This window comes from Haliaeetus albicilla, chromosome 26, assembly GCF_947461875.1.
Source record: "Haliaeetus albicilla chromosome 26, bHalAlb1.1, whole genome shotgun sequence".
Taxonomy (NCBI): Eukaryota; Metazoa; Chordata; class Aves; order Accipitriformes; family Accipitridae; genus Haliaeetus; species Haliaeetus albicilla.
The window spans coordinates 20,576,890-20,599,840 of NC_091508.1; the positions used below are offsets into that span (position 1 = coordinate 20,576,890).

The following is a 22,951-nucleotide window of genomic DNA, read 5'->3' on the forward strand; positions in this document are numbered from 1 at the left end:
TTCAGAAAGTCACTCGTTGGTAAACAGCATGGGTTTTTTATTCAGGATGAGAGCAAAAAGCGTGCTCCTGGTGTCAACAAGAATTCCCAGGGGTGGCCATTTACAGCAGCAGCAGGAGGAGTTACAGATTCACTCATCTTCCCCAAGGATTAACCTCAAGCTGTGCAGTTACTCCATTTCCCACTTCAAGTGCCTGAGCACAGTAATGCTAATTATTATAGCTTTGTTAACCATATTTCTGACCCCTCTCCCACCAAAAAGTCAAGCTCAGCTTACATTAACTGAAGTACTGACAAACGCATGCAGATGGGTATATTGCTTTTATGATGCAGAGGATGAAAAAACATTCACAGCAAACAGGCAGAAAGGAAACAGTGCTGATGATTAGCTCAAGCCCTAAGAGCACTTGGGCATCTTCTCCTACAGTGACAAAGGCACAGTGTATCAAGGCACAGGTAGACAGACCTTACCCTTACTAAAATACCTGTGAATACAGAACTGATAGTACCAGAAAAGTGACTAAAAACATGTTAGGAACTTTATGCTGGCCACTGTAAGAAGGGCACTTACTTAGATCAATGATCTTGGCTTTTCGTTTTCATTGCCACCTCCCAGTAATTGAAGACTGGATGCCAAAGTCGGCAATGGTGGTAGCCTGAAGAGCCTCTCCCCAGCCCCAGACTCTAATTATTCTCATTTTAATCTGTAATTACATCTACTAAACAGGTACAAAATATGAACACAGTTTAACAGGCTTACAGCTCAAGACTACACGAACTGAAGATTATATGCTTTTGGTATTAAGTATAAGCCCTTTGTGTCACAACAAATACAACAGGTCTGCTCAGAAGCAGCATCAACAGGTAAATCACTGATTTGTTAGAACAGATACACAAACAGTACAGCATCTTCTGTTAAACATCACCACCCCCCGCCAATTACAGAGGTCTTACTTCCTAGAGAAGCAGGTTTTAGACCTGGATAAAATGCAGGACTCAGTACTTTGGCTTTTAAAATAATTTTTAAGAGAGACAGATAAAGGCAGACCCAACAACTTTTCAGTGCTTTGAAGAAGCATAATCTACACAGGCACACCACCCTAACAACAGAACAGCCCATCAGTGAATGCAAGCATGTTGTATCCGTAACTACGGCATGTTTGTGCCATTTCTGTGTGGCAGAACAGAGATGGAAAGTTCCACTAACAACTGTTTCTCATGAATGGGGGACTGTTTTAGAGAGCATGAGCCTGATTCTCAGAAGTACCCAGTATAGTATTCTCACTCCTGTTATCAATTTCTGTTACTTTTCCAATCCACATGACAGTAATCCGATGACTTCATCACATAAAGCTATACTCCAAGAGAATATAGTTAGGGCTGTGCTGCTTCCCTTGCAGGGCTACAGACCCATTTATTAAAAGGAATGCTTCTCTTTTCAAATGTTGGATCATCTCACCTTCACCACAAATGGTTTTATATACTATTTGAAAACATGAGGTTACAGATTAAAGGTGTCCCACCCAGGATAGTATGAATACATGCTTCTTTAAGATCACAGTCCACTTGTACTCATTTTGAGAGGTTTTCAATTTCAAATGTTTTGATTGCCCATATTCACAAACATTTACATATAAAGTTTTATAACACACTTAGTATAACAAAAGAGGTTCCTCAGCAAATCCACTTTGTTAACACCGCCATAAGCTATAATACACAGGGAATTCAGCAAACATTTGCTGTAGCAAAAACAACCCCACTCCGAACTCTCTCCCCCCACACTACCTAGCGATTTGCACCTATGATGCCCTGCAGCATATTTATGGGCAATGGGAAGACGATGGTGGAGTTCTTCTCCGCAGCAATGGTGGTCAAGGTCTGCAAATAACGAAGCTGAAGAGCAGCAGGGGACTCCGTAATAACCATGGATGCCTCTTTCAGGGCCCTGGAAGCGTTCATTTCACCCTCAGCTGCAATTACCTGGGGAGGCAAAATGAATGAAATTGAATTCATTCTGGCACAGTAATAAACTAGAAATCTGTAGGATGACTTGAGCCGTAACTCATAAACCAAAGACACTGCTCATCACTTTGATCAAGTGACCTCCCCTTACCATGTTCTTTCACCGGTTCTGCCTTTTCTCTTGCTCAGACGTAATCTATTCCTGTTTGCTTCCAAGACCCTGTAGGCCTGTCTTTCTCCCATTCAGTATCAGAATGCCAGATCACAAAAGCTGGCAATGCAATGGGGGCATTTGTGCTATTTTCAAAAACTTTTGTGTTTCTTTCAGCACGGCCTTTCAAAACCAGAAGGCACTCCCCTCACCTATCTGAAAATACTTTTTACTTAAAGCTGTATTTTTTTGTCTCTACAAGGGCCTGACAGGTGAATGGCATGTTTCTTACTGGGGAAATACGTTTTTATTCCCTCATTCTTTTTAATTATGAGCTCAGTAGGGACAGATTTGTGGTCATGCACTTCTTTACAAGCAGGGCCCTTCTGCACTGGGACAATATAAATATTTTCTGAATATTTGTAAAGGACGGCTGGATTGGAGGATGCCACAGTTTTAACAGGTAAGTTATTGGTGAGGCAATTTACATGCCTATCAGCACAGGCAAGTGCATATTCCCCTACAGAGTTCTATTGCGAAGGCACAATATTCTTTTAAACGTCAGAATAAATAATAGTAATAATAAAAAAATAATCACAAAATAATTAAGCTTAAAAAAAAAAGCAGACATTAATACTTGGAGCACTAATGTAGGCTTAAAGATCTTTTCCTAGGTGCACCACCAACTTCACATTCAATAATTGCTAGCCCTGAAGCGTAATGAAATTCAGTTTACCATTTATTTCCCATGAAAATAAAAAATAAATTTTATAATTAGAACCTGAAGATAGGTTAAAGTTAATGAAACTCGTAATTAAGTGGCAGATATGAAAATCAGTCATATATATGTGCATAAAAATCACTCGTGTGTGTGTGTGAGAGATGAACATATTAAGATTACATTTAATCTTCATGGCTTTAGATGAACTCTAGTAAACCTCCCTTTGCCAAGACAAATTTTTAGTATTTAGAATACAAGTTCCATTTTTCTACTGGTAGGCAGCTCAACAGACCACTACTATCTACCAGAAACCCTCATCTATCAGCATAGTCTACCAAAAAAGTGGTTTTTTTGAACAGCTAGGGTTTTTTGTTCGTTTGTTTTTTTTAAAAAACAGAATCTACAGTTGCATCTATGGAGGTCAAAATAAGTCTTCCAGGTGGCATTAACAAACCACCAGAGGAGACAAATTGCAGGGCACAGAACATTAAGGGAGAAAGCTAACTTGCCTAGTCCTAGAAAAGGACAGCTCTGACTGCCCCTGAGGATTTTTACTCCAAACTTCAATATTTAGTATCACCTTCTCCCACCTCAGAAGGGAATAAGACATCATGACCAAAATGATCACTGGTCAGCTTAAGGGTGACAAAACTTAAGTATTACAGCCATTTTATTTCTCATATGAAGTAACAGACAGAAAACAAAGGACTTGCCTAAAATCAGGGCTAGTCAGGAAAAGTCTGGAAGTAAGTTTGGCTTCTAATTCACTGCAGGCTCCAGCTAATAACCTCAAAATTGTTCCATTTATGATTTGTTCTTGGAGTGTGGAAAAAAAATAGAGATTCTGCATTTTTGAAGGAAATCTCACCTGCATGAACCACAATGAAATAGAGCAAGTACCCAGACACAAATCCACAAAAATCCTGCCCTGCACTCCTATTTGCTACAACACAATCTGGCTGAGAATCTTCATCCTCTACATCACCACACTGAATTATTCATGAAGAAAAAAAATTAAATAAATCCAGACCCACACGTTGATGTTACTACCTTAGCTCTCGCCTCCCGGGCAGCTTCTGCTTCTGCAGCCATTGCTCTTTGCAGCTGGACAGGTAATTTCACATCCTTGATCTCCACACGTTCTACCTTAATGCCCCAATCATCTGTTGCCTCATCAAGCGTGGCCTATATAAGGCAGGACAATTAAGTTAAGCCATCTACCTGGCTGCAAACGAATGTCCAAATTTGAAGAATGACCAACAAACCAAATGAATTATCTTACAATTCTTGGACTTTAAGGGCTTTTCGTTTTATATTATGATTTGATAATTATAAAAGCATAACTGTTGTAAACTAACAAAAACCCCCAGAGCTTGATTAATATATTGAAGGAATTCCTCAGCGTAACTTCCTTCAACAGCGGAGTATTGACATAATGATCCAGGGAAGCCCTCCTCTCCTGTATCCCTCATTCCCACTTGCTAGCCCCACCAGTCCATTATTGCTTTAGTCACTCATTTTTATTATACAGAATGGCATCCCAATAGCTCTTGATTGGGTTTTACCTAAAGCTCCAAATCACAACTTGGCTTATCACTTCAAAAGTAAAATAAATCCTGACCTGTAAGTTATCTATGGGATTGCTGCTTAACTGATTGATGGATTGCTCAGGTAAAGTTGCTCATACCTGCATGCTGTGTGCAATTTCTTCACGATCAGAGAGAATCTGAGAAAGGTTTTTGGTCCCCAGAACATTCCTCAAAGTAGTCTGTGCTAAAAGACGGGTGGCTGAGTCAGCATTTGTGATATTTGCTACAGCAAGGGTGGCATTCTGAACTCTGTAATAAACCACTCCATCTACATTAACTGTCACAGAGTCCTTGGTCAAGATCTAAAAAGCAATGGGGAAAGCAAATAATAATTAAGCATATATTTATTGAATATAATGATAATTCTCTATTTGTTTTACTCGACAAACTCCTGTTTTTTCCCAGGATAAAGCAACTATCTTGAAAACAAAAGGTCTTATACACATATGCTGCATGTGAACATGTCTATGTTCAGATGCACAAACCTTCCAGTATAGCTCTGCGAAGCTAAGACTAAATACAGGATTAGAACACTTCCCATTGAAAAATAAATTGTTAGCTTTGCCATAATGTTATTTCTAACTCAGTTCTTCAAATTCACTGTATCCCATGTTACTCTACCAAGCAGATCCCTGAAGAGGCCGAAGTCTGCTCATAACCAGGCAAGTCCCGCTGCTGTATTTTGGTGAGGCTTCTAGTAACAGATGTGTAAGAGGCAGATTGACCGCACAGAAATGCAAGAGGTATGCATGATGAAGGACCAGGGTAACAGGAAAGGCTCCAAGACGTTAGCACTCAAAGTTATTTTGTTTAAGTGCAGAGATAGGAGTATTGGACCACTACATTCAAAATGGGTTAAAGCACTCTAGTTAAGAGCACACACTGGAAACATTTATGAGAGGCTCATTTGATGTTTCTGTACAGAGAAAAAAGGTTAATAATGAGTATAATTGCAAATTTAGGACACATTAGATTTTCACTTGTATTTAACTTCAGTCACAAAACTATTGATTTAGCAAGACATAACTCTGCAGGTATGTCAGTTCACAAAACAAGGGCAAAACATGCAACCTATTTAAAAAAGCAGGCTAGGGAAGCGGCAGTGTATTTCAGCTGCAGAGTCAAAGAAACATCATAAATGAGATTTTCCCATACTGCAGGTGTGACTGTAGCTGAAGGCAGTTCTCAGTTACTGCTTATTCTATAACATAAGAATGGCCAATGCCAGAAAGTCTAGCACAGCAGTGGCTGTGTAAGTTACTTTACAGGAATGCAGAAACTTCGTAAAAAAGGGTGTCAGTGTATAACGAAGCTTAGAGAAACAGAGAGCTGTACCCATGAGACATTTTAGAAAAGACTGGAAGGTTTCACTGAAGTATGTCTAGCTACTGACAAAATTGGTTTTGCCCATCCCAATGGCCAGCTGCATGGGTGTCAGCCTTACTTCAACATGTAATTAGAAATATCTCTATTATTATCTGGCAGTTCATTGTCCTTCTTGGAGGTACTTGTGATTGAAATGCCACCTTGTGCTACTAAAAGAGTATGTGGTGATTTCTTGACAAGTTGCACAGGAAATCCAATTTGTGAACATTCTCAGAGCTAGATTCAGGTGATTTACTGAATTTAACACTTGTATGTTAAGCAAAAGATGTACTTGCAAAGATAAAGACAGATGCTCCTGAAAGTTTAGAAGAGAAAGAAGCATTAATATTAATTATATTTTAAAGTTAAAAAGAGATTGAAATATGCTGCACGACCATGGGATGAGGTGTCCTAATTCCATGTTAGACAATTACTATTATGTTATTCAACAAGAGAGGGACATGTGAGTTACCTGACCCTCAAGACTTACCTGCCGCGTCCTTCCCCAAACTACCATTTTAGCAGGCTTTTCATAATAGCATAAGATAGACAAAGAATAAGTAGCATGCACAGAAATCTGTTGTACGAATAAAAATGTATTTCTGCTGTTACCCACTAAAAACAAACCAACCTAAATCCATAAGCATAATTTAATCAAGCCAAAAGAAAAACTGTAGAACTGATGGCTTCACTAATGGCACATCAGCAGCTGCAAGCACATTTTGCCTGCCAGTGATTAGGTTTCTACCAATTACCCTTTAGAGTGTACCATGACAGTTGCCATTTGTCTAAATCTACAACTAATGATGAGCAATAAACCGACTAGCAAATATGACAGGAAACAGATGTACCAGACAGGTTGCATCAGGCATCTTTGTCTTGCAAAATACATGAGACATGAGGGATACAGTTATAATCATCAACGTACAATTGTTCACTAACTTATTTTTAGAGGGCTAGTTGTTTTTCATTCGTTATCCATTGAGTTGGCATCACAGAGTTCAGCTAGCTTAATGCTGTAGAGAGATTCTGCTAAAAAATTAAGATGTCCATGGAAAAACAGACTAGAAATAAAAGTAATTTTTCTGTTCTTTAGGACCTTCAAACTGAAAGACATCAGATGACATTAGGTGCACTACATCTTTGTAATGTTCCTGTGCATAGCAGGACATCGAAGCAACACGTACACAAAACACCACGTGAGTGGACCATTACCCAGAGTTGCTATTAATAGCATTTGATGTATATAATAATTTCATCCCATTATTTTAGCTACTTTCTACATCTAGATGCAAAACTAAACTGCCATAGGAAAGATCACTGCTGCTTCTGGAAATCTTCCAGATTTCACAGAAACAATTAGAGATGTTGCATGAAGTCCAGCAGTCTTCATTCCAAACCCCTCCCATTCTAGCTCTTAGACAGTATTAAGTTATCTTATTTGTTCCTTAGAGGACAGCATAATTTGTTTTCTTTCAGGGATCTTCTCTTATAGAATGGTATTACTAAAGGATGTATGTATTCTTCACAATACATTGAACCTGCACAAGAAATCTATATTAAAACTACATGCTACCCAATACTGAGAGAGGGAAAGGAAAAAGAAAGTGCAAAAAATTCTGCATACACTTCAGCAGATACAAAGGCAGGTGCAAACTCACCTCTTGGGGAGGAATATCAAAAGAGATGGTCCTCATATCAACTTTGATGAAGCTGTCTGTGCAGGGCAGGACAAAAAACAAACCTGTACAAAAAAATCCATTCAAGAAGATGTGAAAATGGGTCATTAAAAAAAGATGAAACTTGCTATTGAAATAAGCTTAAGCCCAACCACTGTAGCTATATAGCCTTCTTTGTACCGAGCTCAGCAGCATGTTCGTTAGTGGCCTTCAAACCAGGCTAAGATTTTCAAAAAAGTATGCTGAGAAACTTCAATTTATTCAGGTCTAACTTGTTTAGAACTCTTTAACATTTGGAAAAAAAACCAGAACTCTTAACAGCTACTTCTGAAAATCTGTCACACATAGTTACTGGTCAGGCCTACTTCTGGTAAGTAGAAACTATCAACCTCCTTTTGTTCTGGTGGATTACTGTAATTCTTCAACTTTACAGCAATGTGGAAGTATTGCAAAACCCCGATGAAAATGCAGGAAGAAGCTATTGCCCCTCTCTGTCACTCTGAGCAGCAGGAGCAACAGCTGAAAATAACATTCTTTCAGATCTCATCAGAATTTCTACTATACACAGGAAACTTTTCAAAACTATCAAATAATTTAATTGCTTCTATTTCTTTTGAAGAACATCGAGGCTTTCAGACCATTCAGGTTTTAACTGACATATTAAACTTCTTTTTTAAAATAGCACATTTGATGCCGTTATTCCTCCCCTTACATTCTGTGTTTTTGATTTTACCTGAAGACCACGCATTAACTAAGGAGATCTGGGTAACGCACACAGATAATTAGTTTACTATTTTCTCCATATAAAGTAACACATCCTCTCACTGGAAGTTACAAAATTCTTGAGAAATCCATTTGCCAGTCTAATGCAATGCCTCTAGACAGCTATTATTTTGCTGAAGACTTAATTAGAACAAATATCAAGTAAGAACGCTCTCCAGGACATACCTGGTCCCTTTGCTCCTCCTTTTAAGATGCGTCCAAGTCTGAATATGATGGCTCTCTCGTATTCCTTTATAATCTGCAATAAATAGTTGGATGTCATGCAAGGGTTTCCCGAAACCATGTGATGGACTATATATACAGTAGTCTAAGACAGTCTGGAGTCTCAGATGTAACATACATTTCTATACTGGCTGCTTTTGAGAATTTTAGCCTAAACTTTATTGTCAAAAAGCAAACAGCAGAAAGAATAATCAGGACAATATTCCACAAGAAATATTCTTCAGACTGTGGCACCATCTATCAACAGCAGAAGCAACAGCACGTCATCTGGGCAGGACCAAGCACTAGAAGTAGCCATCAGGAATATCCTAGCAACAACAAAACAAAGTGCAGTAGATGTGACCCAGCAGAGATTTTCCCAGCTCTAATTCTGATGCTGTATATTAGCCAAAACAAAGTAGGAGTTATTTCCTCCAGTCTGGAAACTGAAAACATCAACCTCGAAGTGATCACAGATGACACAGTCTCTATGAATCTGTCACACACAGCCACATATATGCACATACTTATATATTTAGGTTTACGTACTTCATATTTACACACCTATATATATAGGGAGAGAACTCCTTAGGAAAAAATAAATTAAAATCAGTCCTCCAAGAGTAATTGTGTGTTCTTGCAATTATTCTGGTTTTCCAAACTAGCTTATATACTAATGACAACTGGGCAGATGTAGTAAAGATATCAATGCAAAACCCGTTTTGACTAAATACTGTAATAGCACTGAAGATTAATGCACTGAAATATTGGGGTCTGCTATAGTTCAAGAAAGAATAGCGTTAGATTAATTTGTGTTTAAAACAAATACATAAAACAGAGAACAATAATAACCACCAGGAAGCATCTGCATTGCTTAAAGTTTTAATCCAACTTAGCAGTGAACAATTTTACCTTTATGCACATCCAGATTGATACAGGAAATGTAATAACAGTGAAAAAAAGTGAAGCGATCACCAGGATCCATCCACACAAACCAAGGCCAGTATCAGAGTCATCTGCAAGAAAAGAGCAGAAATTTTCAGATTTTTAAAACCAAGACTGCCTGTTAAAGGAAGTGCCTACAATATTTATGTTAAATATTCCTTGAGATAAGCCACTGTTAGCACTACTCCTCTGGCCAAACTCATTATGTTTGGATCAGAAGTCAAATTAAAAGCCAAATTCTGCTTTCATTTTCACTAGTCTCTAGAAGTTGCACAAGATAGCTGACGGCAGAATGTGGTCCAAGTAACATTTATGCAGAATTAAGTATGCTAACATTTAAGTATAGACTCTCAAATGCCTCCCTCTTCCCCAGTTTTCTCTAGCAGAATGACCAATAGGCAGCAGTAGAAATCCTGTTCTTTTATTGTCTAAGGAAGTCAGAGCAACACTTGCTTAATGAGTGAAATGCAAATATCCCATAGCCTATCCATTCTGGTGACAGGACATTTAGAATTTGGTTTATGTTCCAGCTGTCATAGGTGCAGATCTAAGACGACACTTCTCAGAACTGTTATATCTAGGAAGTAGGATAAGGTGAGGTACGGGATTAGCTGGACATGAAATAAAGTCTCTACAAAGCATTTCTTGGCCAAAGACTCCTTATGCTTAGGAAATGAACATGACAGTTCTCTGTCATGAAATGACACTAACTGAAGGTATTTCCAGAATCAGCAAACAACAAGAGCTAGTGGTTTCAAATATTACACAGCTAAAAAAAGCAGTGCGCCATGACGAAATGCAGACATGCTGGGAAGCATTCAGAAAGCTATAGGAAGTTTCTTATCCTGCCAGCTAAGACTCCTAACAGGCTGCAAGGAGCCCACTGCCAAGTGGGGATATCCCAGGGTGAAACCAAGAACTTAGAGCGATCGCGTTCCTACTGTGGAAATACTGAAATTCATCCTTCTCAGTCCATCCTTTAAAAAGCCAAAAGTACGAAGTGCTAAGAAGCACCCACAAAGCTTAGAAAAAACACAATTCTCACATTCAGATGAACGAATATTGCTTCAGGACCACACTTCCTGATTTTGCTGAACTGTAAATACCCCGTTTCAGTGCTGCAAATACGCAAACATTATCATAACTTGATAAATGCGACAAATACTTAAAGGACTGGAGTCTTGTTATCTAATAGACTGCATTCAGCAGCTTGCTTAGAAAGAAATTACAATAAAGAATCTGGAAGTTTTAGTTTAGTTCTACCTGGAATTATATAATGAATTGTTTTCTGTATTCACCAAACAAAACTACAATTCAATTTGTACAACAAAACTGGCCAGTTAGAAATAAGTCTCTGAGTCTCCACCCTAACCAGTTATTTTAAGTAGAACCCATTTATTATAAAGCAAAATCTTGATTTTGAAAAATATCCATTGAATTTAACAACCAGGTACATGAGTAAGCATTTTGTAGTGCCTGCAACTGAACTCGGCATTAGCAGCATATGCCTTGGATAAAGCGAGAAGTGAGACAGATCAGTCATTAGATATCGCTAACCTTGCAAGTGAGTAATAGCAAATAATAGTATATTCTTTGCAAATTTAGATCCGCAATATTTGACTAAAGTCATAGAAGTCAGCAAAATAACTGGGAACCAATATTGAAGTTTCCAGTCCTCTTTTTCACTGATTGTGGGTCTTAAAGGTACTCCTAGCCTTTCAAGTAAGATGGAATATGGAGGTGGTGGAGAATAATCAGTTTGTCTCACACAGTATCTTTAACTTTATGAAGTTACTCAAAGCTTCTGAAGCCAGCTGGCTATCTTACCTATAATTCGTATCCCTGTCACACGCCAGTATAATAACCCTCAAGGACGGGCCGTATCATGCGTCATTTTAAAGTTCCTCTATGGAAAGTTACCTAAACATATTCCCCCACAGGTTTGTTATTACATAGTGGAAATACCAGATTAAAGGAGTAACTTCCAGGCCTTCTGTGAAAGTCAAGGAAATGCATTACCTATGCATATCGGTATTAAGCAGTTGTCAGCATTAAGCAACATCTGTAAACTCATTAGTGAAGGGAACATTACCTTTCATTTAACAACAACGTATTAGTCAGCCTAAAACCATAAAAAGTATTCACAATCTACACTGACAGGGAGGAAAAGTCTCCCCCTCTCTTTTACTTAATAACTATTATAAACCTAAAGGAGCTGAGGATCCTGCTTCAGTTCTACTCTACAGTTTAACATCAAGTCTTCACCACCAACCACCTACCTGCACTTACCAGAACTACAGCACAGAAAAAAAATTATCCATTTCCTTCCCTATTGAACATGAAGGCAGAAGTCACAACTCAAATAATGTAAAATTTCAAGACTGAGTAAGCGCATGCTTTATTTAGCAACAATTGTTGTCCCGTCATGTGGTATATTTCACAGTACAAAAAGCAAGAGATGCTGTCTTGTGAAAAACTATATGAAATACAAGAAACATGCTTGGCATCTGTGGAATGAGCTTTTTTATTGCGATTTTTGAACATCTCATTTGTGGGACTTGGGTAACTTCATCAATGGGCCATTCTTGCCAGATTTCTCAGTCAGGCTCATTGATACTGGATTCTAAATAGCAGCTAGTTCAACAGCACTGAAATGAGACCAACAGAGATGGTGCAGGTGTAATTCACAGCCTCAGATGCACCTCTCACAGATGATGCATATCCCTGCCCAACCAACATGCCAAAAAAAGAAAGATTTTACACCATACTGGGTGCTGGCTACAGCAGACCACCTCCCAGCCCTCTTTCACCCATCACATGTGAACCTTTTAACAGAGACAAACATATCTTTGTTTTTGGCAGGCAGTGTTAAAGGACAGCTCAAAGAGATATTCTTTTCACTAAGTCCCCACAAAACAACTAGAGAACTACTGAAAACAGACTTTCAGCATATTTTGTGATCCAGGGGCAAAGCAAGAATAGAAAGTTTGTCTTTTATTTCTTAGCTGCATCTGTAGCATTCAAGATTAGCTAAAGAGAACTAGAGCAAGAAATAAGTAAAAATGGTTTTGTAGCAAGAGTTCTGCCTGGGAACTCGAGAAGTGGGTTTTGCTTCTCCCTAAGCCAGACTCCCCATGTGTCATTTCTGATACCATTATATAATTAAACTCGTAAGGAAAAATGCAATTTACTCCTCCCAAAGAAAAAACAAACAAACAAAAAACAACAAAACCAAAACCTTGCTTATACAACAGATGCATGATCATTAACAGTAATTGCTGGGTATATATATTTAAATATTAATATACTGTAATGTATGCAGCTGCTGAAAAAGCAATGCGAAAAACAATGTAATGGCTTCAAAAACCAGACACCACCAAAACTCAGATTATGTTCAAAACATACAAAGTACACTGCATTTTCTCCACTGCTATTGTGGTTGGGAGCTGTCCTTCATTTTAAAGGCACTATGACTTGCAGAGACAAGGCCTAGAAAATCATGAAAGAAAAAGACAAATGATCATATTACAGCTGTTACTATTAATCATAGAACTGTTATTAATCACAGGAATAATTTGTATTAAGAAATAATATTCTTTAATAATGAGCACATCAACTCTGTTTCAACTATTCTCTGCTGGCCATGAGAAGATGCTCAAAGTCCCACTTACACGAGAACAAGCCCAACTCCACCATCTCTAACCATTCCACCGGACTTTTCTTCTAAGTTAAGAAACAGACAAGCCCACAACTTATGATTTATAGCAGGCCATTGGTGTGCAAATCAAGGCAACCAATTAAAAATGCAAAAATACTTGATCAACTGTGCAACTTGAAGGCTTCTGCACTGTAGCACAATCGCTTCTTTAGCACTCCTGCTTAACTTTTCATCTGACCTTTAATATTTTTAAATGCATATATATATTTAAAAAGAACAATCCCTTCATATTTCCTAGTTTATTTCCTTTCCCTGTAGGAAGACAATGTTTGTTTCATTACAAGATGGACCTCCACCCATCTTGTTCCTCCATCAACTCGGTCATCCTCTACGGCACTGACTGCCATAGGCTCACACAGTAATGTCAGATACATCATGACTTTGGATCATTTCACATTAACAAAGAGAATCCCTTCAGCTCTGGAGATCCAGCATTCACATAATTTTCTAACAACTAGACTAAAAAGAATGGGGAAAACACACCCTGGAACTCATATAATTAATTAAAAGTCAAACTACTTACAAAATATGGGTGCTACAGATTCACCAAATGCTACCATTAACATTCAAAGTCCATGTTTCAGAAATGGTACATTCTTTTAGATATGCACACATATTTTTTTCCCTTCCTTAAAAGGTTTTAAAGCTTCAAGTTTATTTCAAATAGAGTTTAGGGAACTGCAAATTATTATATCTTTCCAAGGGATTAAACATAGAAATACCAGGTATCAGCTAGGCCTCTGATTAAAAGCAAAACCTGGTTCTAATCTCAAGCAATTAATAACTATCACCTTTTCTCTTAGAAACAGTGTATAGTTTCTTTTGAGCAAATAGATATATGCAACTAGCTGTTGGAATAATATGCTAAAGGCAGCATACGTGGAACAAAATTAAAAATTTTCCGTAACAGTGGGAGATGTTAAATTTGCAAAGGAATTATCAATTCCAGTCTAAAAAAGTACATTTGAACTAGCCATACCAATACGGGAATATGAGCTATAAAAACCAGAAAGCTGAAAAATAAATCAGTTACTTGAAAATAAGTCATATTAGTATTCTAATATTTTATTAAATACAAATGTTTAATAACCTCTCTGCAACTTCAGCTATCATGAATATCTATGACTTAAAAGCAACTATTGACATAAAAGAGTTGCAAGACTTAATTAAAAGTCAGTCTGAAGCAGTTCTCCATGCTGCAGATGCTGATGAGGCACCAACAGCAGAAAGTCCATTTCTTTTTAAACTTGCAGTAGCTCTAGCTACTCAACTTCAGTCCTCTCTTGCTTGATCTTCTAAAGCATTGAACACTGTCATATACCCCTACAGCTTCAGTTCAAACACTTGCAATATTCTTGCTCTCTTATTATCAAGGTATTAAAAACTCTCACCTGGAATTTAATCAGAGGAATCTTATTTGTGGATAGTCTGCAACAGATTATGTACATCTTCAAGAAATAAACCACAAGGAGAAAGAATATTAAAAAAAAAAAAATTGAATCAGCCTTCCATCCCTTAAGGCTGACTGGAACAGTTACCATTACTTTAGCAAGAAATTATCACTTGGATCGTCAAACAGTATTAACAATTTATAATAAACACTTAGTGCTGGAGGCTGAGATGAAAGTGGAAGTTCTCATTACTGCTTGAGGTGTGGCATACACTTCACTTGTGATTTATTTTCTTCTGCAAAGACAAAGACTACACAATGTGAACAAGCACATCACCACTGTCAAATAGCAAGAATGTGCCAGACGCCTAGGTATGAGGAGAAGAAGGGACCTTCCCCCACAACCGTGCAAACAACCCACCAGATTTAAAACAAAATGCATATGGGAGATCAACTGGACTGAATACAAGGCAAGCAATACTAGATAGAGATCTCCACTTCCATGCTGCTCGGTCAAATCCAGGATAGTCTGAGAATGACCGAAGGGTGTTACTCTACTGTTTGTTAATTAGCAAGCAATCAGGAATAATAAGGAATACTACCTTCAAAGAGAACTAAATGTCTTTTCAGGTGCTTCTCAAAGCATTTCACATGGGAAATAGCCAAAATCATTATATCTAATAACTGAAATTTTGTATAATGCCATTTACTCTATAGATGCTTTATTATGACAAAAATAATTGGTAGCCAGCTTTAGCCTCCAAAACAACACATCACACAGTAACTACAGAAGAAACAACCTCGGTAGCATGGAAAGTGAAAGGCTTGCCGATTCCCAGACAAGGTTAGCATCAGAGTGATCACTGTTAGGTATTAATAACTAACATACTTACAGAATGAAATGTAGATCCTCTCCAAGGATACAAGAACTAGCATGTGCCATTAGGCATGGGGCCCAAATAGATCTACAGTTATTTATACAACAACTCAGATTACCCAGCCAAAGCCTTCGCATATAAACTGATCTTATAAATACACTTCCTTCTCCAGTTGCAAATGACAAAAATGTAAAATAAATCATGACTTTTCCGCAGTCTGTTTCTGAACAACGGAAGTAACAAGAAAACACTCCAGCTTCCAGGGACAGAACCTGTTAAGTCGTGTTATTTTAGTGCATCGTCTCCAAAACTTTCTGACCCAGGTTATACTCACACCTACTAACCGAAAGGCCAAACCCCACTAGAGTAACGATACCAAGAAGTAAAAATTAACTACAGCTTCCTTGCCCCACTTGAGGAAACACAACTGACTTTTATCACTCCCTCCAGTCACAGCTATCCCACATGTTGCTCAAGTGAAAAGCACTAGCGGTGTAAACAGCCAAATTCTTTTTGCTCTCATTTACTGGCGCAGTGCCTCGGGGATCACTTCTGTTGCCTCTGCTCTTAATTATTTGTTTAGCTTTCCCCTTAGCGATCCGAGCTCCCTAACAAGAAGACGAAACGCACAACCCAAGTTTCGCGAGCGGGGCCAACTCTCGGCGATGCTCCTCTCCCTTCCCGTGGGCGACTTCCACAGAGACCCGAAGCCGGGAGCTGCGGCACTGCTGGGCAAAGCCACCCGCGGGGCTCCGGTCCCGCCACCCGACCGTTAGCCGGGGAAGCCGCGGAGGGGCCGCCCGCCGGGGCCCGGCCTGCGCCGAGGGGGCCCGGGGCGGGGGGGGCGGTCGGTCTCGGCAATGCCCGCGGAGCTGCTGGGGGCTGAGGAAGGCGGGAGGCTGCCCGGGAGGCGAGGTAGAACCGCTCCTCGCTTTTTTTTTTTTCCCGCGGGATTAACTTTGGGGAAGGATCGGCAAACTTTCCTCAGCGACTAAATAAAATAATAATTAAAACCGACAAAAAGAACACCCCCCCAACAAAACCGGAGAGCGGCAGAGAAACCGCCTCGGAGCCCGCGGGCAGCGACCGGCTGAGGGTCCTGTGCCCCCGCTGCCCTTCGGGGACAGCCCCTCTCCCCCCTGCCGCGGTTACCTTGCGCCCGGCGGGCTTTAGGCGCCATCCCCGCTTCGTGGTCTGCCATGGCCGCTGCCGCCGTCCCCTCAGAGCTGCCCGCGCCGCGCTCCGGCTGCCCCGCGCTCCCGCCCCGCCCTGCCCCGCGAGGCGAGGGTGGGGCCGCGGCGGTTGCGCGTTGCGTGGCCGCCCCCCCCCGTTCCCCCCCCACCTCGCTCCACTCCCGCCCGCCACCTGAGGAGACGAGGCGGCCTGAGGGGATGTGGAGGAGGCGGCCGTGGAGGCGGTCAGCCGCCCTGTCGGGACGGGCAGCAGCTGGAAAGCGGTGCCCGGAGCGCGGGCGGGAGGAGGGGAGCGGGAACAGGAGTGTGAGGAAGGAGGGAATGGCGAGGGAACGAGAGCAGAGCGGGCCAGGCGGGCAGCGGAACGCCTGAGGTAAGCAGGTCCCCGTCAGCCCCTCGTGTGGGGAGCGGTAAGGGGAGTTCGAGCTGCGCCCTGGCCTCACGCGTGGTTTAACGTAGGGATGAAAGGTGGTGGGTTTTAATGGCTGAGGTATGGTCTCACGTGAAAGAGTGAGGAAGGAGCAGCTTTCAAACCTTTTAACCACTCCATTTGAGGAGTAATATGCTAGTGCACACCATATTTATTTCTGTGATCATGCTGAAGCATGTGTCCAAAATGGGAAGGGAATTAAAACAATCCTGAAGAGAAAAACCTGCTTTTCAAAAATTCCCCTCAAGTTTTAGGTATTACTGCTTTTCTTCCTGACCTATTGCAGGACACCCATGGAGAGTTTGGACCTTTCATCCATTTTTGAAGACACCAAAGTTGTGATCTCTGCTGCTTTTCTACAAGGTTCATCCCACAGAGACAAGGATACAGTCATTACATACCAGGTGTCATAAAGATTGTCACATTTGACAAAAGTTCCAGTGTTGAGTTCTTATTAGGCTGAATTAGGAGGACTATACATGATTCACAGCTATTCCGTAAAATTTATTGATGTATGGGATGTTGGTGATTAATGGGCAGGGAGAGGCATGTACAAACCTGTATCTATCATATTGCATTGCTGTACTGATAGTGTGTAATTGCTAGCTTCTTTGTAAAATGTGTTGCAACCTATGAACAAAGAATGGTATTAGACTACTAGAACACACAGAGATTTAAGTGTTGATATTATTCTGTGGTTAGACTCCTCCTTGGAGGCAGCATGAATTTTGCTTTCCATTATGTACCAGGGGAGCGAGGTTTCTGGTTAGGCAGCTTGATTGATTGAGAAGAATGTATGAGTGGAGTGCTGAATGCTGAAATGTAGTCCTGTTTCTTGAAGTCTCCAACTGATATGAACAGCATTGGTGAAAGACCACTTTCTCCCAGTGAGAGTAAGATCCCTAATGAACAGTCTTTCTATTGCTGGCATGAACTCGTACTACCACACTTTTGCTAGCTGATTTCAGGCTGATCCGGATTAGCAGTATATGAGACTAATGACTAAGTCTGTCTCAAGATCCCTGAGTGCTTACGACCTTTTAAAATTCCATTCTGTCCTTTATCTTTACTTACATGCTTGTGAACAGTTACTATTAATGCATTTATCAGTGCTGACACCTGCTGTTATGATATTAGTAATTCCTCAATATTTTGTTTCGTTCTGTTGTCTACAATTTTGTGTGAGTTTACCTATACTCTTGCAAAATTAATCTAAACAACTTTGTAGGCTATGTCTTTCTTTATCTGTTGAGTAGGTACAGTGGATAAACCACTATGGATGAAAGTGGTTCTGCCAGCAGCAGTTTTAATGACCTGTTAAAATGTCTAACCATGAGCACTGCAGTTGTGAGCTAATGTATAAGGTAATTTGACTGACACGCTTCTCTGAAATTCGTCGTGTCTCTTTCCATTTCCCTACCATGCAAACCATCCATAAGAAAGATGGAATAAAATGCTAAAATGTCCAAAACTGCTGTGTATATTTAACATGTAGAGCTGTTCTTTGAAATATGTAAAAGGAAGAGAGAACCTCTGAGCTGTCCAAATGAGAACCGATAAAGAATCATTCTTATGTAGGCTCAAGTTGTCATCTCCATACAGCTGTCAAATACCATGAAGCAGCTTGCAATGTGATTTGATATTTGACCATGAGTAGTAAATATCTTGATGTTATAGTTAAATGAAAATTAATGGGTGTCTCATTGTGTGAAAACAGTTCAGTCCTCATCTAAAGAGACCAGATCCAAGGACAACAATATCACCTAGTTCTTTGCCTTGTTACTTGGAAAATGAATTATTAAGTGCCTTGTGGAATACAGTCTTTTAATTGTTAGTATCTAAGGAAAAATTTGCGGTGTTTCTTTTATAGAAACGATTGAAAAGTCATCAGCGCAAAAATTTTGATGACTATCAATCTGGACTTTTTGGATCCTGCTCTTCATATTGTAGAGGGTCTTTCTGTATCATGTAAAAATGTGGTTAAAATTTTTCATTAAAAAAAAATATCATAAAATAGTATATAAGATGGCATGTATGTTAACAGCAGAGCTGAGCCACATTTTCTTGTCTTCCTTTTTAAAACAAAAGCAATGCATTTAGAATAAGCATCTAAGAGTGGGAGAAAAAGAGTCTATCACCCAGTTACCATAAATATAACAGAGATATGTATGTATTCCCATCCTTTAATGGAAGAAGTCAAAGGATGGAGACAATTATATATGAAAGCAGCATCACATTTAACTCTCCATGGGAGCACCTTCTAGGGATGACAACATATGAAGTAATCAGATGCATAATATTGTTCAGGCAGGGGATGCTGTGATGCAGACAGGTGGCTGGTCAGAGCACATGTTGCGCAACTTTGATCAGAACACATTTACAGTAGAATGGAACATAACACAATAGAATACAGGGTATTGAAACTCATAATATTATAAGGAAGTTGAGAGTGTCTGCAGGTTTATTTTTCTTTTTTGCTGACCTTAGGGTCTTCTGGCAAATAGACTGCTTAGAGTGTCTCAACATTGATTAAGAAGGATGTGCTTGAAATGACAGGAACAGGTTCTGTGAAAACAGAGTAGGTAAGCTATGATGAACCCTCGTCACCCATAGCAAATCTGGGACTAGAAAAATCTGAGCTGGTGCCAATGATAAGTGCTTTTAAAATTAATATGAATTGAGCATTTAAAAAGGTACTGCATTGGTATACCTTATTTCAGCAAAGGAAAGGAAGCACCGATTCATTTGCCCTGTCATTAAAGTAAAAAATAGGCAATTAAGACCTTTATCCTTCATTAATCTGGCAACCTTACTTCATCTAAAGCTGCAATATCTCAGCAACACTGTATACTTATGTACAAATTTACGTTGGCATTTTGCTCAAAGAGGAGAGCCTTCTATCTAATTTTAGATGGGCTCTCATTGCATTTATTTTACTGTCTTCTGGTGTTTGCCAGTGAAGTTGGAAAAACCCCAGGGCGGTGGTGGGCAGTGATACTCCTTTTCTGTGGGTTATTGCTGCCATCTACTGTTATGTGCTTCACACAGGTAATTTCTGGAAAGTTAACCAGTGTGAGGTTAAGAAAAGCATCAGGAATTAATAACAAGGAGCTGGAGCAACTCAGAAGTCCTTTACCACCAGTGAGATGCCTCAGGGGATCTGAGTTGAAAGAGTTAAATCAGATGCATTCTGCAGACTGTGAAGGCTTGTGAAATACTAAAAGACTATGTATGAGAAGAGAAAAATGAAAAATGTAACCTTTACTGAATAATAATATCTGAATGTCCTCTCATTCTGATTTTTGGTTCAATAAATAAAGGAATTAAAGAATTTTATTTTTGTCTGGCTAGAAGGCAACAGTGGACTTGAAAACTGGTTTATTAATCTCTGGGCCTTATGAAGAGAACAATTTTACTGGATTTTGCCTTTATCATTTACATAAGTCAGTTTGATTTAAAATATGGAAGCTTTTGTCAACATTAACTCCTCTGTACTACTCTGTAGTAAAGCCTGTGTTTCTTTAATCTTTCCATGAATTCTAATGTGTCTGGCAGGCAGTTAATTAGAAAGAGCATTTGTGTGAGGTCTATCTGCCTTGGAAATGCCTGTTCTATTTCTTCTGCGGGCAGCTTTGTGTTATCTCTCAAAAGGGAAATAGTCTACAATCAGTATATTTATTTACCTTATGTTGTTTATCAATCTGTGATTTTTTTCTTAAGTAGAAAAAACTGAGAGCAGTGTTTGTACACTACCATTAGATGTCAGCATGGTAATAACCACAACTACTACCAGTGACGGTCTTGTTTGAAGCAGGTATTAAGTATATTGATTTTTGCCATGTCAGTCTTTGTTTTAAAACCCTTTCTTACAGTAAAGTAAGTTGTAGTCCATTATGATGATGGAATAATATCAAAGGCTATTCCTGAAACTGTCTTTGATTTTTACCTTAAAAAGTTGCTGGATGTGGAATGTTTAGCTTCTGAATTCCATTTGGAGGTGCTAATACTATACTATATTTTATGTGAAACTGCAGTTATATACATGCTATTCTAAGCTCGTGAAGTGTTATGTGTTGTCAGCTTCCCACAGGGATTCTGCATGACAATTTGGTAATGAGGTGTGTTATTGTGCTTTGTTTTATTGTGCTTTTCCCAGTTTACAGTAAATTTTAAGGGACTCTTACAAGCATTGTTTTTCATCGCTGTTTACCATTCAGAGTTTTTAAGGGTGAACTTAACTTTGTTAGGACATCTACTATAGTCTTACTATATATGTGTTTAAATATTTTGTTGAATTTTGAATTGGAGCAAGGTCTCTGGAGAACTGTTTTACTTAACATTATACATTTGCAGTAGGTCTGTCTACGTATATTTTAGTTTTATTCTGAAAAACACTGCTTTGAATCAGTTTCTCCTAAAACATCTGAAAGTAATCAGAACCAGAATGCTAGTTCAACAAATGTTTCCCACGTTATAAAAGTCTGCATTTCATTTAGTTGCCTATTTTTATATCATGGGATTATTTGTTTTCAGTGGAAATAGAATATGTATATGTTGGAATCAATAATCCCAAAATAGGAATGTTTTAAAAATCGGGTCTCTTTACACAGAATGATTTCTCCCACATTAAAAGATAAATTGTTTAAAATATCTTTGAGTCTGGGATGTTCATGATTTTTATGTTGCTTACTCTTACAGAATACATATAAAAGACCAGTCAGAGCAAAGCTTGTCCTGAAGGAAGCCCGAGTCCATGTAATCGGTGTACATGTATTGTAACAGGTAAGAATAGGGGTCTACAGCAGTCTTATCTCTCCAGTCAGTTGCTGCTGCTGGGGACACTTGAGCTTTGAATTAAAGTAGTATGTAAGATAATATACATAATTTTTTTTTTGACCTAGCATGCTTTCATTATTAAAAATATAAAGAAAATCTGGTCAAACTTTCAGCAAATTATTTTACTGCCAAACTATCTATGAGCATTATATGTATTTTAGAAATCTAGCAAATTCTACAAAACTAACTCCTTTAAATTCTCCCATACATCCAGTTAAGGGATATGAGGGTCCACAAATAGAAATCAGAGTCAAATTAAACTGTCTTTGCTGATGATATTTGCCTACAGAGAATATATTGGAAATAATTCCTTTTTTTCTGAAGTATTTCTTATGGTTCAGAGAGGTAGAGGACTGAGTTTTCATGACTTGTTAGCAGTCTAGGAACTCCTGTCATGGCCCTGGAGCCAGGTTAGAGTTATCTGTTGCTCCTCACACCACACTCCTCTCATTCTTTGGCTGGTTGCTGTGGGAGAGCAATGTAGGAACCAGTTTTGTTGGCATTGTGTTGAACTTCCCCTTCAGAAGGAACTGTCAGAGAAAAAGAAAAAAAACCAAGAATAATAATAAAAAAAGGATGTAACAATTGCAAATTTCCCACTGCTCTCAGGTAAGTTGCTTGTGAAACCTTTTTCCTGTTCCCTTTGCCATTTCATATGCTAGTCATGTGCGCAAAGGTTTTTACTTGTCATTTATGGTCTTACCCAGAATTCATCTGGCCAGCCAGTGCTCTTTTTGATTTTTCAATATAATGATTTCTTTGCTTCTGTAGGTTTGGCAAAAGAGAAAATTTGTGTTTAACAAAACAGAAAAAGCCTTAGGTAATAAATTAAAAAAAAAAAGTAGACTTGCTAGAACAAGTCAGAGTCATCAAGGTGCCTTAAAGCAGCAATGGAATGTCACTTTAGTATTCAAGAAACCCAGTCTCAGAAGAAATCCTCCTGTAGTATGTCACTGAAATTACAAGTTTGTCTCACATTTAGATAGCCTGGAGGTTTTAGTGCTTGTAACTACTGCATCCCTAGAATTTAGGAGCAGAACTGCATTCCAAGACACTGGCATGCTTGAAAGAGTTAGTTGCAGAATAAATGATTATATTACTGAAAAAAAAA

The 22,951-nt window shown here is 39.0% G+C and overlaps 1 protein-coding gene and 1 long non-coding RNA gene across 2 annotated transcripts; both read right to left on the minus strand.

Annotated features, from left to right (window-relative positions):
- Nucleotides 1–307: 307 nt before the first annotated feature.
- On the minus strand, nucleotides 308–16,695 carry STOM (stomatin). Its single transcript, XM_069771191.1, has 7 exons — nucleotides 16,534–16,695; nucleotides 9,363–9,466; nucleotides 8,415–8,487; nucleotides 7,449–7,531; nucleotides 4,521–4,724; nucleotides 3,884–4,018; nucleotides 308–1,979 (listed from the first exon to the last, which is right to left on the minus strand). Exons 1-7 carry the CDS (start codon nucleotides 16,580–16,582, stop codon nucleotides 1,785–1,787), a joined length of 843 nt encoding a protein of 280 aa, XP_069627292.1. The 5' UTR covers nucleotides 16,583–16,695; the 3' UTR covers nucleotides 308–1,784.
- On the minus strand, nucleotides 11,780–16,503 carry LOC138682063 (uncharacterized). Its single transcript, XR_011322273.1, has 3 exons — nucleotides 14,505–16,503; nucleotides 12,801–12,884; nucleotides 11,780–12,043 (listed from the first exon to the last, which is right to left on the minus strand). It is a non-coding gene; the product is annotated as an uncharacterized lncRNA (long non-coding RNA).
- Nucleotides 16,696–22,951: the final 6,256 nt, after the last annotated feature.

Excerpts from the sequence above, each read along its gene's own strand:
- STOM (XM_069771191.1), bottom strand. The coding sequence starts at position 16,582 with ATGGCAGACCACGAAGCGGGGATGGCGCCTAAAGCCCGCCGGGCGCAA. Across the intron at positions 7,532-8,414 it reads AGGAGGAGCAAAGGGACCAG|GTTTGTTTTTTGTCCTGCCC; the intron begins GTATGTCCTGGA and ends TTTTTTGTACAG. Across the intron at positions 1,980-3,883 it reads CCCGGGAGGCGAGAGCTAAG|GTAATTGCAGCTGAGGGTGA; the intron begins GTAGTAACATCA and ends TTGCCTCCCCAG.